The 16,131-nt window shown below is 39.2% G+C and overlaps 2 protein-coding genes across 7 annotated transcripts in view; one reads left to right on the top strand and one right to left on the bottom strand.

Annotated features, from left to right (window-relative positions):
• Positions 1 to 16,131, bottom strand: part of SLC15A5 (solute carrier family 15 member 5) — an 83,260-nt gene that overhangs the window by 21,308 nt on the left and 45,821 nt on the right. For both annotated transcript variants that reach the window (XM_021092295.2, XM_084956680.1), the window contains one exon: positions 4,505 to 4,636. In XM_021092295.2, coding sequence (XP_020947954.2) covers positions 4,505 to 4,636 — 132 coding nt within the window. The remainder of the gene's footprint in view (positions 1 to 4,504; positions 4,637 to 16,131) is intronic.
• The window catches only part of DERA (deoxyribose-phosphate aldolase), a 328,684-nt gene that overhangs the window by 299,735 nt on the left and 12,818 nt on the right, over positions 1 to 16,131 (top strand). For 2 of the 5 annotated variants that reach the window (XR_014803801.1, XR_014803802.1), the window contains 2 exons: positions 1,070 to 1,233; positions 12,522 to 12,620. The gene's annotated coding sequence lies outside the window, so the exon portion shown is untranslated. Of the gene's footprint in view, positions 1 to 1,069; positions 1,234 to 12,521; position 16,131 lie in introns of those variants that run through there. The other 3 variants (XR_014803800.1, XR_014803803.1, XR_014803796.1) reach the window with 3 other exon arrangements.

The raw sequence follows: 16,131 nt of genomic DNA, 5'->3' as shown, positions 1-16,131 counted from the left end.
TGCCATCCTAATGTAAAGAATGGGATATGGGCCTTCCAAGGACAGGAAGGTCATTCACAGGATGATCAGAAGAAGAGCAGATATTTGGTAATTAGATGTTTGCCCTGCCATATAGATCAGTTATTACCAGAGATAAGATTTATCTCTGGTAATAACTTTTTTCTGGGAAAAATAGCCAATTTAATTTTTTCTATGAAGTTAAGGGAGGGGCAATAGAGTCTCCGCTGCCTTTAGCTCAGAAGAATCCATATGCCAAAGGGGCACATCTTGGGGAGGTCTGTTCTGATCCCCTAGTGTTCAAGCCCTCACAGCTTATTAAGGGCTGAGTTGAGTTTGAGTTCAGTTGTTTGACTCAAAGTTCTAACCTTTCTGCCTCTTTTGAGCTAGCAGAAATGGATAGCTGCCCTCCATATCGAGGGTGTTTTGGATTTTGCCCCAATGCTGTTATGAACCCCAAAGGCCAGCTGGCAGCTCCAAGGTTCTGTGTGTGGAGCCAAAGGTTGAGGGTGTAGAATAAGTCGCTTCTGGGTTATACAATCTTGTTGGACTAGGAGGATTTCTTTGGCTGGTTCTCACTGAGGATCAAGAGCAGGGTTTGCCCTTGGAGCACTGGGGGACCTGCCATGTTAGCTGTGGGAACAGTGGTACTATACCAGTTGACGGTTACGAAGAATATGGCCTGTCTAAAGGTGAATCATAGGGTAGCAGGCCATTTCTTCTCCCTTCTGGCTCTCAAAATCTGTCATCTCGAAATCTTTACGAAGTTGGACCTGAGGAAGCACTGATGTGAATTTGAAGAAACATGTCTCAGAAAATAAGCATGAACCCATGAAATCCAGTTGAATAGCTCTCTAGATGCACAAATATTTTCCTCTTTCAAGTTTCCTGCAACTGCAAAAAAAATTCTTGTTTCAAGAACGACTTAGTGATTCATGCTGACATGGCTGTCAGTGGTCTCAATAATCATAGCTATTTAAATGAGAATTTTAAAAGATTACATTTTTAATTTAAAATGCTCTTGGTGGGAATTAAACAACTAAATTCTTTGCTTCTTTCCTGGGCTCTGAAGAGGAAGGACTAACAGAGACTGGAAGATGTGTCCCTTGACCTCTCGATTCTGCCCAATTATCCTTTTTCTCTGAGACATTTTGCTTTGGATCTTTCAATCACCTACACGTCCATAACTAAGATGTCACTCGTCACTGAATTCTGCTTTGTTATTTTCGTCAAAAGGTAAGCTGTAACTCACGCATGTGAGAAAATTGATCTGGTTGCTAATGGCATAGAGTCAAAATAAGCAGTTTGACTGACTTCTTCACTCCCTTTTATTAGCATTGCTACTTTTAGATAAACTATTCCTGAAATGATTAGTGTGGGAGGATGGGTTTAGTCTTGTATCTTCTCCTTTAAAGCACTCAGAGTTAGATATCCCAGAAGGATCAGTTTTCTCGCTTGTACTGAAAATGTCACTCTAACAGTTATCTGTCTGCACAGTCAAGTTTTGAGAAATCTTTTGAATTTACCGCATTCACACCATTCTCCATCATGCTGCTAAAAATGACTAATGCAACCTGGAGATGGGGAGACTGTGATAGCTGATCATCTTTTCCAATCATCTGCTAACACACACGTACTCACATACACACATCCTCGGCTGACACAAATCCTTAAAGGTTTAAAATATCCTATATGCTAAATGGAATGCGGAGGCAAGTGGGATGTTTCAACATATAGCTATAGTGTTCATTTCACTATGGTTGGTTCTGTCAAAAAGAAAACAAAAAACAAAAAACTGGTCTGATTGTTTGATTAAAAATACCAATCTTATTTCTAACCAAATGGGCCACTTTAAACATTATTTTATATTTAAAATAATCTCTGGCATGCAAGTGTTCAAATACATTATTTAATTTTATCCTCTTGCCGTCTCTGAAAAAAGTGAAGGGCATCGTTTCCTTTTTTTTAAATAAGAGGAAGCTGTCTTAAGAAATGATGACCTACCTGAAGTCATGCAAACAGTCAAAGGGTCACTCTTTTTTAGGGGCCCTAATTAGTCCCCATAAATCAGTTTAGGGTCACTAAAACCAAGTCATCTAAATAAAGCTCATTTCCTTTCTTGATGAATGCTGTTCTGATGGCTAAAGGGACTGTCACAAATTCAGATATATCCGACACCCAAAAGAACATGTGACCAAGTCTTCTGTGATGTCACTCTGGGAATGATGGAGAAGAATGTGGGCTGAATGATAGCAATTAGGTAAAGTGGGAGCTGAATATATCGGAAAGGGGAAGATTCGTTGTTTGTGACTAACTTGCAGTGAGGTCTCTGGGAATTTTCCACAAGGCTTTATATTTGGTCCTGTCCAGTTCACCAATTTTATCAGTTACCTGGAAGGAGTCTAGGAGCTTGCTTACGAAATTTGCAGGCAACACAAAGCTGGTAAAGAAGCACAGATCAGTAATTCACTGGATGACAAACTCAAGTTTTTAAAATGTTGATTATTTAGGATGGGTTGACATTTATTAAGGATGGAGATAATGTCTTGCATTTAATTTGAAAAAGAAATTGTGATGATTAGAATTGAATGAGAGCAACTGCTAAAACAAAAACAAAAACAAAAAACCTTCAGGTTTTAATTGACCATAAGCATGAGGCAACTACTGAAAAAGTCTCCACCATCACTTCTGGCAGTCAGAGAGAGAGAGAGGGGGAGAGAGAAGGCTGATAAAAATAACATATCTATCTTAGCTGTACCCATTTTGAGTACTGCGATTGATTCTGGAAACCATATTTGAAGAAAGATACTGACAAATTGTTTGTTTGATGGACAGAGGGGTTTTGATAGTGAAAAATCAGAGAATCTTGTAATATGAAAAAACTGGAGTGGTTTGTCTGTAAAATAGAAGGGGATCATAGTAGCTGTCTTTATTGAGCACTTATTGTGCATATTTTAGTTAATCCTCTCAGCAATATGATGAATTATTTATTGTTGTTTCTGGCATTAAAACTGAGGACATACAGCTAGGCTCCCTGGATTTGAATCCATATAGTTTGACAAAGGACGTACTCTCTTGACATTGTACCACGTTACTCCTCCAAATATTTATCGAATGTTTAAAGAGTTGCCATGCAGATAGAAAAGTAGGCTTATTCTGTGGAATAGACTTATCAACAGATGGGTAGACTCAGGTTACTCCTCAAAGTAGAGGATTTTTCTGGGCACTAGAAAATGATGGTATATCTTCTAGTTTTTGTACAGTTAGACTATATTATCTCTAAGATGATATCTAATTGTAAGATGCTCACTTATTAGGATATGATTTGATGTTACACAGTATTATTATGAGTAGAAAAAAAAATTTAGGGCTGGCATATGGTTAGTATTCAATACATGCTTTGGCTTAACTTTCTCAGTTAACTAAGAACAGGGTTTGATCTTAACAAGGACTGTAGATTTGTTCCCTAGAACTCCACTATAGCTGTCATTGAATTTATCACTTAATTGTATTACTTCCCTTTACCCCTGGGTATTTTGTGAGGTTGTGGAAATTTATTTTGTTTGCCATGTACCAAAAATAAACAGAGTGGGTGTCTGGAACAGAGTGGGTCCTCCACAAATATTTTTTGAATGGAGACCTAGTGTTAAAAGGGGTTTATCCTTCAGAAAAGTTATTTTTTCCCTGGTTCGGAGGTAGATAAATTATTCGTAGAGAAGACAAATGAACAGTTTTTATTATGCTGTTTTTAAATGTACAACTATAAGTATTTTTGAAAGCAGAGAAGAATAAGTTTGCAGTTATTTCCCATAAAATAAGCAAAAGAAATTTAACAAATTTTAAGCTGTATTAAAATCTCAGAACAAATAGAGGAAAAAAATCTGTGGATTTAAAATACAGCCAAAGACATTTCACTGTGACAGCTAATCTTTAATGTCATCCTGTTTGATTTTTCTGCCAGCACATGTAAGAGTAGTACTTTTTATGTTGCATGTGAAATGTTCAGATGGGTTGTTTCTCCTGACCAAAATATCTATAGGGAAAATTTCCTAAGATCAGTTGTTATTCAACTCACAATTTCTCTTTGGTTGTGTGGACAATATTTCTGAATAAAGTATCATCTAGATACCCCATCCTCCTATATTTACACAGGAATTACCTTTTCTGAGGGTTATCTATGCCAGCTATTAAAAATAGCCCTGTTGAAAGACCTAATAAAAATATAATCACCAGTTTGTTTTAAAATACACTAAAGAAAGACAGCAGACAGGGTCTCATGAGAAGTGACATTCTGTAATTACCTCATCCTATCAAAAGAAAAACAATTCCCAGAAATTAATGAATACAGCAAGAGTCTATTTCCTATCTTAATTCTATCTTAATTGCAAAAGTGGATCAATTAAAAAAAAAAGACTACACTGGCAAAGCCCCTCTCTTAAGGTTTTGTTTCTCAATTCTCTAGTCATCAAATCAATGTATATATAAGCATACCATGCAAGTATTTTACCTTCTGAGATGAGGTAGACCAGCTCCACCAGCAGTGCCCCCATGAAACAACCAAATCCGTTGAACAGTGTCAAAAAATTCATTAATGTTCCTCTGATGGTACTTGGAACAAATCTGTATGATATTACAGAGACTGAAAAGAAAAGACATCAGAATTTAGAACATTTTCTCTAAAATGCTTTCCTAGAAACTATTCAAATTGGTACTGATTATACCTCAAAGAAAGTTCAGTGATACAGGCAAGTTTGGAGTTAGACTTTGTTAAAGTACTTTAGTAATGGAGTTCCCATCCTGGCTCAGCGGTTAACGAACCCGACTAGGAACAATGAGGTTGTGGGTTTGATCCCTGGCCTCACTCAGCGGGTTAAGGATCCGCCCTTGCTGTGAGCTGTGGTGTAAGTCGCAGCCGTGGCTCGGATCCTGAGTTGCCTTGGCTATAGTATTGGCCAGCAGCTGTAGCTCCGACTTGACCCCTTGCCTGGGAACCTCCATATGCCATGGGTGCGGCCCTAAAAAGACAAAAAGGCAAAAAAAAAAAAAAAAAAAAAAAAAAAGTTACTTTAATAAGAGGGTATCACATTACAATTTACCAGTCAGTCTCCGCAAGTAGAAAAAGAATGGCAAAATGTACTCCTGTGGAGGTACAAGGAAAATTTTATTACTTGGGGTCAAGTGTCCTGATATGTTCACCCAAATTTCACCCTGATTTGAACCTTTCTAATGAATTTCAGACTGAGCTAAGCTTGCATCAGATAGTATCCTGATAGTCTATCACTAAGATCAATGATTCTGTGATTCTACACATAAATCATTAGATTCCTTATGGAAAACCTGAATTTGTCATGAAAAATTAGCATGGAGGTAACCAGCATGGGCTCTGGACTTAAATAAGCTCACGCTAAAATCCTGGGTCAACTGTTTCCTACCTCTGTGATTTTACGTTACGTTACTTAAACTTTCCAAGCCTCAGTGTTCTTCTCTAAAAAATGGGAGTAAGATCATTTTTCATTATCATCACTGAGGTGCTGCAACAGTTACTTGCTATAATATATGTAAAGTACCTATTATATTGCTGACTTGAAGGAAGTGAATAAAGTTAGCTACTTTTAACAATGTTAACTTTACTAAATCAAATAATCCCTACTTGTGCATGGCATTGTGCAAAGCCCTTTACATGCATTTAAATGATTTCATTTAAGGAAATGCTTAAGCATTGGGTCTCCAAAATGGTAATCTTTTTCCCCCCAAGTTATTGTTGAGGTGATAGTAATGAAGGTGGCAAGAAGTTGAGAGAATAGAGTTCTCGGTTGTAGCTCAGTGGTAACGAAACCAGCTAGTATCCATGAGGACACGGGTTCTACCCCCGACCCTGCTTAGTGGGTTAAGGATCTGGACTTGCTGTGAGCTGTGGTATAGGTTATAGCCGGGACTGGGATCTTGAGTTGCTGTGGCTGTGGTGTAAGCCAGCAGCCGTAGCTCCGATTCAACCCCTAGGAATTTCCATATGCTGAAGTAAGGCCCTAAAAAGATTTAAAAAAAAAAAAGGAAGTTGAAATATCATGGAAATATATTTATATTTTAAAATTTCAATTAAAATGATTTTTGATATTAGAAATAAATGAAATAAGTATATATAATTTTGTACTTTCATATCAACATAACTATGTTAAAATATGCATGGCAATCTTAGGAATACAAGCTAAAATATTATGTATGTGATAGCTGTGATTTGCTTCATAATTATACAAAGAGGAGGAAGAGAGTATGTGAATGAAGGCAGAGATGAGATGAGTTTGGCCATGTGTGGAAAATTATTGAGTCTGGAACATGGATACTAATCTCTTTTGTATATAAGTGGCAAAAAATTGCAAGAAGCATTAAAGAATTATAAATAGTTTTAGCTTTGAGTGGCTGAATTATTGGATTTTGAATTTTTCTTCTTACTCTTTTGAACTTTGCAAATTTTTCTACAATGAGAGATTGTAAATAAACATTAAGCTCTTAAAAAAAAGTGAACACAACATTGTAAGTCAACTATACTCCAATAACATTTTTGAAAAATTGAAGTACAGTTGATTTTTTTTAAAGTGGTGATAAAACCCATTATACCATAAACAGTAAATTTTTAGTTTCCCTCTCTATAAGAAGAAAGCGATTTTCTTACCTTCTCCCTTTCCTCTCAGGAAAACTTCACCTCTGGTTTCCCTGTAGTTTTCTGCAGTAAAACTGAATTTGTCCAGCATTTGTAAATGAACTTACTAACATCTAGCATACACGTATTAACATCCCTTCCTGCAGTCATTTAACTTTTCGGTTTTGCCTTCTGTGTGTTACGCACATTTTTATCGGTCATTCAACAAACATTTAAAGGAGTTTCTCTCTGTGCTGCGGATGTGCTGAGTGCCAGGGCTGAGGGTGGAAAAGGCATCAGTACGTCTTTCCCGGACTTTAAACTCTGGGAGGGCAGAGCGCAGAGATCCACGCAATGCTAAGGGCAGTCTAACCAGGCACTTAAATACCACAGATAGTTATTAGAAATGAAGGTAATGATGGTGATAAACACAATACTGTGAAGAAGGGCTTCAAATATTGGCAGCAAGGGGCCGTGGTTATCAGAGCTCTCCAGTGCAGTGCAAATCACCGGCAGGAGCCCTAGCCAAGTTTGCAAGTGTTTCGGGAAGATCCAAAGGAGAGAGTATAAGGGAAACACTGAAGAGGCTTTGGGAAGAAATGATTCACAGTTATAAAAATCATTTGGCTTATGAACTCCTCCTTCTAAATACGAGGAGACAAACAATGGGCAGAAAGACAAGGTCAGCCAGTTTCTTTCACTTGGAAAAAGCAGAACGAACAAGCCCATTATTACTTTGCTAGTTAATTATTAATCCTGTGCTTTTCTCTTGCTAGAACTTCTGGTGCGGTATATAATTCATGAACACACTTTGGCAGCTCTCTGCCTGCTGGTTAATCTCTCTTTGGTGTCATTTTTGTCGTTTTGAAAGCCTCTGGTTCCCTTTTATAGGACTTAGCTTTTCAAGTCCTCGGCTCTCCAATTCCAGGCATCTCCTTGTGTGTTCTGATCATTTTCCACATTGGTGATCATCAACTTGATGTTTTAGGCTCCATGATACTTCTTTGCAAACACTGCAGTAGAGATATTGTCAACAAGTCGGCCACTGTTCTAAAATTCTCATTCTACTCTGAAGATACAGTGAAAAAATACTCAGTGTGTGGGAAAGCTGGACTTCTTGCCAGGGAGAGCTGAAATGGGCCTCCAGGTGGAGGTTGGTTAGTGTCTGCAAAGAGGCCCCATCACAGTGTATGCGGAATCTACAAACTTCAGGCCCATAACTGCCTTCCTGAGGCACCTGGTACTGGGGGCTCATTGCTGGAAATTTCTTTTTTACTCAGGTTGTTCTTAAACAGTTAAAATGTGTTTACTGCATTTGGTGAGGGGTTATTTTGAACACATGGAGAAAACTAGAAAATGGAAATTGATCCTATGGCCATTTTCAGATCATTATTCCTTCCTCATTCCTAAAAAGCTTCGGCTTTGAGTCTCATGCTATCCAATTAGATCACCTCTTTTGTGCTGTCAGCTGCCTATCTCTAGGGCATTTTCCTCTATCATTCAAAGGCACCCATTCCTCTCTCATGGGCACACCTTCTCGTTCTCCTTCTCACTCAATTCTTGGCAATTTTAATGCACACATATGTGTAGCTCATCCTTACAACCTTCCAGCCTGCCATATCTTGGTTTCTCAGTTCCAATGTCCTTGTCCTCCACTCAACCTTAGTCACTCATACCCATGAATCTTGTACCCCAGACTAGGGGGTGATGAACTATAGTCAGGTAAGTTCCAGCCTGCCACCTATTTATCAATAAAGTTTTCTTGGAACACACCCACACCCATTCATTGTGTATTGTCTATGTTTATACACCACCGCGACAGAATCGAGTGGTTGTAACAGAGGCTGGCATGCAAAACTTAACCATTTACTCTCTATCACTTTTAAGAATAAATTTGCCAACCCATACTCCAGAGTAATAATTGTCACCACTCCATAATCTTAACTTTGTGCACCCCTCTAACTTCCGCCTTCTTCCTTCCCAGTTTACTCTCTACTGCTCAACCATACACACACACACACAAATGCTGGCCCTCCTTCAGGGCCTCTCCTCCATGACTCCTTTCAGTATTTTCACCTCTTTCATGCTCTCATGTTCTTACTACTCTTTTTACCTAAGTTAAGTTCCATGGTCAACTATTAGAATCCTATTCTTCCACACGCCCTTGTTTCATTGGCTGTCTCTTGCTTTTTGGAAATTGATTGGCAAAACAATTCACTGCCTGCCCTCTTTGCTACTTTATCCATGCACCCCTAATGTGACTGCAGAAAACTGCGGACCAACTCATTTTAAATTCCTTCCCACATACTTCAAATGGCCTCCTCATGCTCCCAGGCAACATTCCATGTATCTCCGTAGTTCTTCCACTCCCCTTTTGTCCTAGCCAACAACGTCATGCCTCTCTTCTCTCTTCCAACTCCCCAAATGTCCTCCTCCATCCTCACTCAGAGCTAATGGCTTGGCATCCTACGTCACTGAAAAAATCGAATCGGCCAGAAGGGAATTTCCATAGAATCTCCACACCCTATTTATATACCCATGAGTTTCTGCTTCCACATATTCTGCCTTCCAAACTGTTACCATTGATGAACTGTGCTTTTAGCCAAATTTTCAACCTAGTATTTTCTCCCTTCCTGACACCATCAACTTTCCTTCTCTCTTGAATCATTCCCACCAGAATAATGTATGAGACCATCATTTTCTTCCCTCAAAGCAAATACAAATAAAAAACCCTCTCTTAACCCCATTCCTTTGTCAGCTTCTGTTTCATTTCTTTTTCTTTCTTTCTTTCTTTTTTTTTGCCTTTTTTTTTTTTTTTTTGCTTTTTTGGGCCGCATCTGTGGCATGTGGAAGTTCCCAGGCTAAGGTCAAATCAGAGCTACAGCTGCTGGCCTATGCCACAGCCACAGCCATTGGGGATCCAGCTGTGTCTGCAGCCTACACCACAACTCACAGCAACAGCAGATCCTTAACCCAATGAGCGAGGCTGAGGATTGAATCTGTAACCTCATGATTCCTAGTCAGATTCGTTTCCACTGTGCCACTACGGGAACTCCCTGTTTCATTTCTTTGTTTCCCTTTGCAGCCCTGTTTTTCAAATGAACTGTCTCTGATTTTCTTTTCCCATTATCCCCTAAACTTATTCTAATCAGGCTCTTGTGCATTCTCATTCCAGACATAAAAAAGCACTTGTCGAAATCACATGTAACCCCCAAATTGCTTCATTCAGTGGTCAATTCTCAGTCCTCATCTTGTTTGGTCCATGAGCAGCATTTGACATGGTCGATTATTCCCTCTTCCTGGATCTTACCTTCTCTTCATTTGACTTTTAGGATTGCTTTCTTGGTTTTCTCCTTTTCTCACTTCTCTCTTTTGCAAATTTCTTACCCTTCTCCTGAATGTCTTAAAGAGGGAGTGCCTCAGGGTTCAGTTCTTGAATCCTCTACTCTGTCCGACTTCCTATGTCCCCTGACTTCTTTGTTGGTATCAGCTAGTCACATGACTTTAAATATCACCAGAATGCTTAGGACTCTCAGGTTGCATCTGGCCCCTACCTCCGTATCAAATTACAGGCTTGAATATCCAATGCCCTACTTGATATCTCCATTTGACATCTCATTTTCAACATATCCAACATGAAACACATGATCTTCTCCTCGAAGCTCCCTCCGCCTGTGGCCTGTTACCTCTCTACACATGTCAGCTCCATCCTTCCAATTGCTCAGGTCATCAACTTTGATGTCATTATTAACTTGCCTCTTTCTCTCTTACTCTAGTGGTCTGTCTGTCTTCAAATATGACTAAATTTTGACTATTCGTCACTACCTAATTGCTTCTTCCTTGGTCTGAGACACTCATTTGTCTTCCCTAGACTACTGTTTCAATCAATCTATGGACAGTATATTCTCCATAGCAGAGAGAGGGTTGTTTTGGGGGTTTTGTTTGTTTGTTTATTTGTTTGTTTAAGTGTAAGTGATACCATGTCACTCAGAGCCCAAGTTGGAGTCTTTACAATGGCCATTTTGACTCATCTCTTACCAGTTTTTCCCTTCCTTGGTCCTCCAACTGCATGAGACCCCTTGCAATTTCTCATTAAACACACTCCCATCTTTTCATTTACTGACTACTTTTCCAGCAAGAATGTTCTTTCCAAGTATCCATGTGGCCGACTCCCTCAACTCTTTCAAGTTTCTGCTCAAATGTCACCTCTGACTGAGGTCTATCCTAACAAGAATCTTTTTTAGAACAGAAATATTTTATTGAAGTATAGTTGATTTACAATGTTGTGTTAATTTCTGCTGTATAGCAAAGTGATTCAATTATATATGTGTGTGTGTGTATATATGTATATATTCTTTCTCATTTTTTTTATTATGGTTTATCACAGGATAGTGAATATAGTTCCCTGTGCTATACAGTAGGACCTTGTAGTTTATCCATCCTTTTTTTTTTTTTTTTTTTTTTTTTTTTTAAAGGCTGCACTGGTGCATACAGAAATTCCCAGGCTAGGGGTCAAATCGGAGCTACAATACCTCCAAATCCCGGCCATGTCTGTGGCCTACATCACAGCTCATGGCAATACCAGATCCTTAACTCACTGAGCAAGGACAGGGATCGAACCTGCATTCTCATGGGTATTAGTTGGGTTCTTAACCCACTGAGCCATAATGGGAACTCCCTATCTATCCTTTATGTAATAGTTTGCATTGGAGTTCCTGTCGTGGCTCAGTGGCTAATGAATCTGACTAGCATCCATGAAGATGCAGGTTTGATCCCTGGCCTCGCTCAGTGGGTTAAGGATGCAGCATTGCTGTAAGCTGTGGTGTAGGTTGCAGATGTGGCTCGGATCCCACATTATCATGGCTGTGGCATAGACTGGCAGCTGTAGCTCGATTTGACCCCTAGCCTGGGAACCTCCATATGTCACAGGTGTGGCCCTAAAAAGTCAAAAAAAAAAAAAAAAAAAGAAAAGAAAAATAGTTTGCATCTACTAATCCCAAACTCCCAATCCATCCCTCTCTCACCTCTGCTCCCCTCTAGCAACCATGAGTTTTTTCTCTATTATCCTGATCAGTCTCTTTGTGCTGCAACCTGCTCCCTCCCTGCTTGGCTCTTGGCCCCTTATCCTGCTCTGTCTTTCCTCCTTCTTATAGCACTCACCACCTTCTAACATACTCTGTAATTTAATTATTTATTACGCTTATTGTATATTATCTTTGTCCCCTTGGTAGGATATAAATTCTGCAGTGGCAGAAATCTTTGTCTTTTTTTTAAGTTGATGTGTCTTAAGTTTCTAGAGCAGTGTCAGGCATATTGTAGACACCCACAAAATATTTTTTGAATAAACAAACACAGGTTATCAGATAGCTGGGGCATACGCTGCTATGATTAAGACATAATTTGAATTTTTTTTTTTAAGGGTCACACCTGAAGCACATGGAAATTCTCAGGCTAGGGGCTGAATCAGAGCTGCAGTTGCTGGCCTGTACCACAGCAATGCCAGATCCGAGCCACGTCTGTGACCTACACTGCAGGTTACAGCAACATTGGATCCTTAACCCACTGAGTGAGGCCAAGGATTGAACCTACATCCTCATGGATACTAGTTGAGTTTGTTACCACTGAGCCATGGTGGGAATTCCTATTTTGTTTTCTTGCAGATCATTTCCAATGTACAACATGGCTTACTAGGGAGAAAAATATCCACTGAAATTTGGGAAGTGATCCATTGTGCTTGCTTTCTCAGTGCTAACAACATAGGACATTGTCAGTATTTTGAATTATATATCTTTATTATACTCAAATAGAAATAGCTGTATATTTCATTCATTCATTTGCTATTCAGTCAAAATGTATTTATCACCTACCATGTATGTGCATTTTTCAGCAAGGCAGAACACAGAAGAATACAGAGATGAACAAGCAAGATAAGAAAATGTACTCATCTTGAAAAGGTTCAAGACTGTATACTTTCTCATGGTGAGAGGTAAGCAATAAACATGACCTATAAATGAGATCATTTTGGATTCTGACAAGTGTTCTTTAATAAATGGAACAAGATAATGGACTGGAAAGTGATAGGATAGCCAGGGAATCCTCTCTGAAGAGTTGATCTTTGAGAAAACTCAATAATGAGGAGAAGCCAGCCACTTGGAAAACAGAGGAAAGAAAGGAGATTCTAGATAGAAGAGCAAGTACAAAGGACCTGGAGCAAAAATAAGTTTGACGCCGTAGAGGCAGAATGAAGACCATCAAATTTCTAGTGAAGTGTTCACAGAGAATGTGGTAAAAAATTGTAGTTGGAACAGTACACGGAGGCCAAATCATGTGTAATCATGAAATTTCTAGTCAAGTGTTCACAGGAAAAATGGTATAAAATGTAGTTGCAGTAGTACATGGAGCCCGAATCATGTGGAATTTGAATCATTTATCTTCAAATTCCTATTACAGCATTTTAAGCAGGGGAATGATGGGACTGATGTTTTAGAAAGAGCATCGTAGCTGTTTTGAAAAGAAAAGGCTCTTGGAACAGAAGGGGAAGCAGGGAGACAAGGTAGGAGGCTCGGAAAGAATTGGGATTGGAGACCAGGTGGATGACATAGGAGACAGTGAGACAGGGTCAGATTTAGATGATATTTCAGAGTAAAGACTAAGACTTGCTGTTGGATTGAGGTGAAAGGGACCCAGGATGACTGGTGAGACAGACATGATGCTCACACCCTCAGGCCTCCTGGTGCTCCAACTGGGGGAGGTGTGGTAGAAAGAGCTCTGAGAAGGACATCTGTGCTTGAGCCTGAGTCTTGGATTATTAATTCACATGAAAGACATTAACAGTAATAACAGCACACATTACAGCTGCTAATTACTGAGTGCTGTCTATATATGAGACAACCTGCTTTTTCCTTTGCATAAAATATTTCACTTAGTCCTTACAACATCCCTTCCCCGTTTTATAGATGATGAGAAAGGCTCAGAAATGTGGAATAGGAGTTCCCGTCGTGGCGCAGTGGTTAACGAATCCGACTAGGAACCATGAGGTTGCGGGTTCGATCCCTGCCCTTGCTCAGTGGGTTAACGATCCGGCGTTGCTGTGAGCTGTGGTGTAGGTTGCAGACGCGGCTCGGATCCCGTGTTGCTGTGGCTCTGGCGTAGGCTGGCAGCTACAGCTCCGGTTAGACCCCTAGCCTGGGAAACTCCATATGCCGCGGGAGCGGCCCAAGAAATAGCAAAAAGACAACAAGAAAAAAAAAAAAGAAATGTGGAATAATTTTGCAAGGTCATATAACTAGTCAGTGGCAGAACTGGGTTTGAATTCAGATCAGTCTGACTTTAAGATCATAGTTGCTAACCACTATGCTGTACTGCCTTCCAGAATAGTGATTCTTGATTTTATAGTTCAAAACACCCCTTCACATTTTATGTCATGTAATTCTCAAGGGGTAGGCTCCATTCCCATTGACTGTTACACTGAGGCTGTGATATGGGAAAGAATTATAATTTATATTTTTCCACTTTAAAGATCCGAAAGAGGAGTTCCTGTCGTGGTGCAATGGAAATGAATCCGCCTAGGAACCATGAGGTTGTGGGTTAGATCCCTGGCCTCGCTCAGTGGGTTAAGGCTCCAGCGTGGTATAGGTTGCAGATGAGGCTTGGATCTGGCATTGCTGTGGCTCTGGCATAGGACGGCAACAACAGCTCTAATTAGACCTCCTAGCCTGGGAACCTCCATATGCCACAGGTGTGGCCCTGAAAAGACAAAGGAAAAACAAACAAACAAACAAAATCTGAAAGGTAGAGGTTAAGTGAATTTTTTAGATCACACATGGAGTAAGTGACAGAACTGGAAATCAAAACAAAGTCTGGCCCCTGCCTCATGACTTTTATAGAAGATAAGTCAGTTGACTTAGTTGGACCATACTTTCCAGATGGGTAAATCAGGGATGGGTAAACCAAATGATTTATGTTACATGATCTGCTTTTTAGACAGTCTATGGTCATAAGTGCCTCTCTGGCTTTTATATGTTGAACCACAGTTGCTTAGCTGGCTGGGAATTTCTTGACTGTATTCATGCATCACCTTCATGCATTGCCTTTCTTCAATTTCTAGCCTATAAAATTTTGGCTGACTACTTCCAACAATTTTTTGGAAATACCAGGAAAGTTACAAACATTTGTGTGATAGCATGCTTTTGTACTTCTTTTGTATTATTAGTAGGATCAAACAGTGATATCCACATCTTAGAATATCATAAAATCACTTATTCATGCATAATATGTGAAATGAATTGGTTTAAAATTACAAAAAAAGTCTAACATACATATGATGACTGTAATTATACCAACTATTAATTAAGCTTATTTTGACTTTTTTCAAAGATTGCCTTGGTTTCATATATGTCAATGTGTATATGTGCATATATGTTAAATATATATTTATTTAAGAAATTTATGAATAACCAAGGATAATAAATTGAAGATTTTAGATGAGTAAAATGGTTAGACTTGTCATTTAGGATAATTGTTCAAGAGGTTTCGAGTTGAGTAGTTAGAATGGGAGGGATATTGGAGGTAGGAAGATAGTTAGGAAGTTATAGAAATAATCTTGGTAAAGTATAATTGAACTTGCATTACAATCAGGATTCCCAGTGCAGGGAAATATAAGGAAGGTAGAAATATCAAATGCAATAGATCATACATTGATAAATACAAACACACACACACACATAACACACATTGCTGTATTGCAAGAAGTCACTGAAATAGTTTGATGAATTTTCGAGTGGCTAGTTTAATTAATATCAGCAATCTAGATAATCCAGAAAACATTTGATATTTAATAAAATTATTTTGAACCTATTTTATGAAACACTAGTGACCACACTTAATTTAGTGTAGTTTAAAGACATCAAATTGTCTGGAAAATTGGCTCGAATTTTCATTTCGTTTGCGTATTTATATACTCTCAAAGTACATTACAAATGTCACTTTTGGAGGGAGTATATATGTGAGTTTATCTGTGGATGGGGGCGGTGGGAAGAGGGAAGGGAGAAGAGAAGAGGAAATTTTGCATCTGAGTACACTGGCTGTGTTTTTTACATTTTAGCAGAGTCCTATATCTGACCACATGATTACTGCTTTTAATCAGGTTAGCAAATCTTTCATTACATTCTGTCTACATTCAGGTAGAATTAATAGTTTAATGTGTGGTAAAGGAATGAAAAGAAATTATATGGAGTTCCCATCGTGGCTCAGTGGTTAACGAACCCGACTAGTATCCATGGGGATGCAGGCTCAATCCCTGGCCTTGCTCAGTGGGTTAAGGATCCAGTGTTGCCATGATCTGTGGTGTAGGTCGCAAACATGGCTCAGATCCCAAGTTTCTGTGGCTGTGGTGCAGGCTGTCAGCTACAGCTTCGATTTGACGTCTAGCCTGGGAACTGCCATCTGCTGCAGGTGTAGCCCTAAAAAGATGGAAAAGACCAAAAGAAAAGAAAAGA

Source organism: Sus scrofa, chromosome 5 (genome assembly GCF_054392235.1).
Source record: "Sus scrofa isolate SSC_HxYL_T2T_F1_AM1 chromosome 5, Sscrofa_HxYL_maternal_Yorkshire_Landrace_v2.0, whole genome shotgun sequence".
Taxonomy (NCBI): domain Eukaryota; kingdom Metazoa; phylum Chordata; class Mammalia; order Artiodactyla; family Suidae; genus Sus; species Sus scrofa.
The sequence above is the reverse complement of the archived record's forward strand: the minus strand, read 5'-3'. Positions and strand labels throughout refer to the sequence as shown.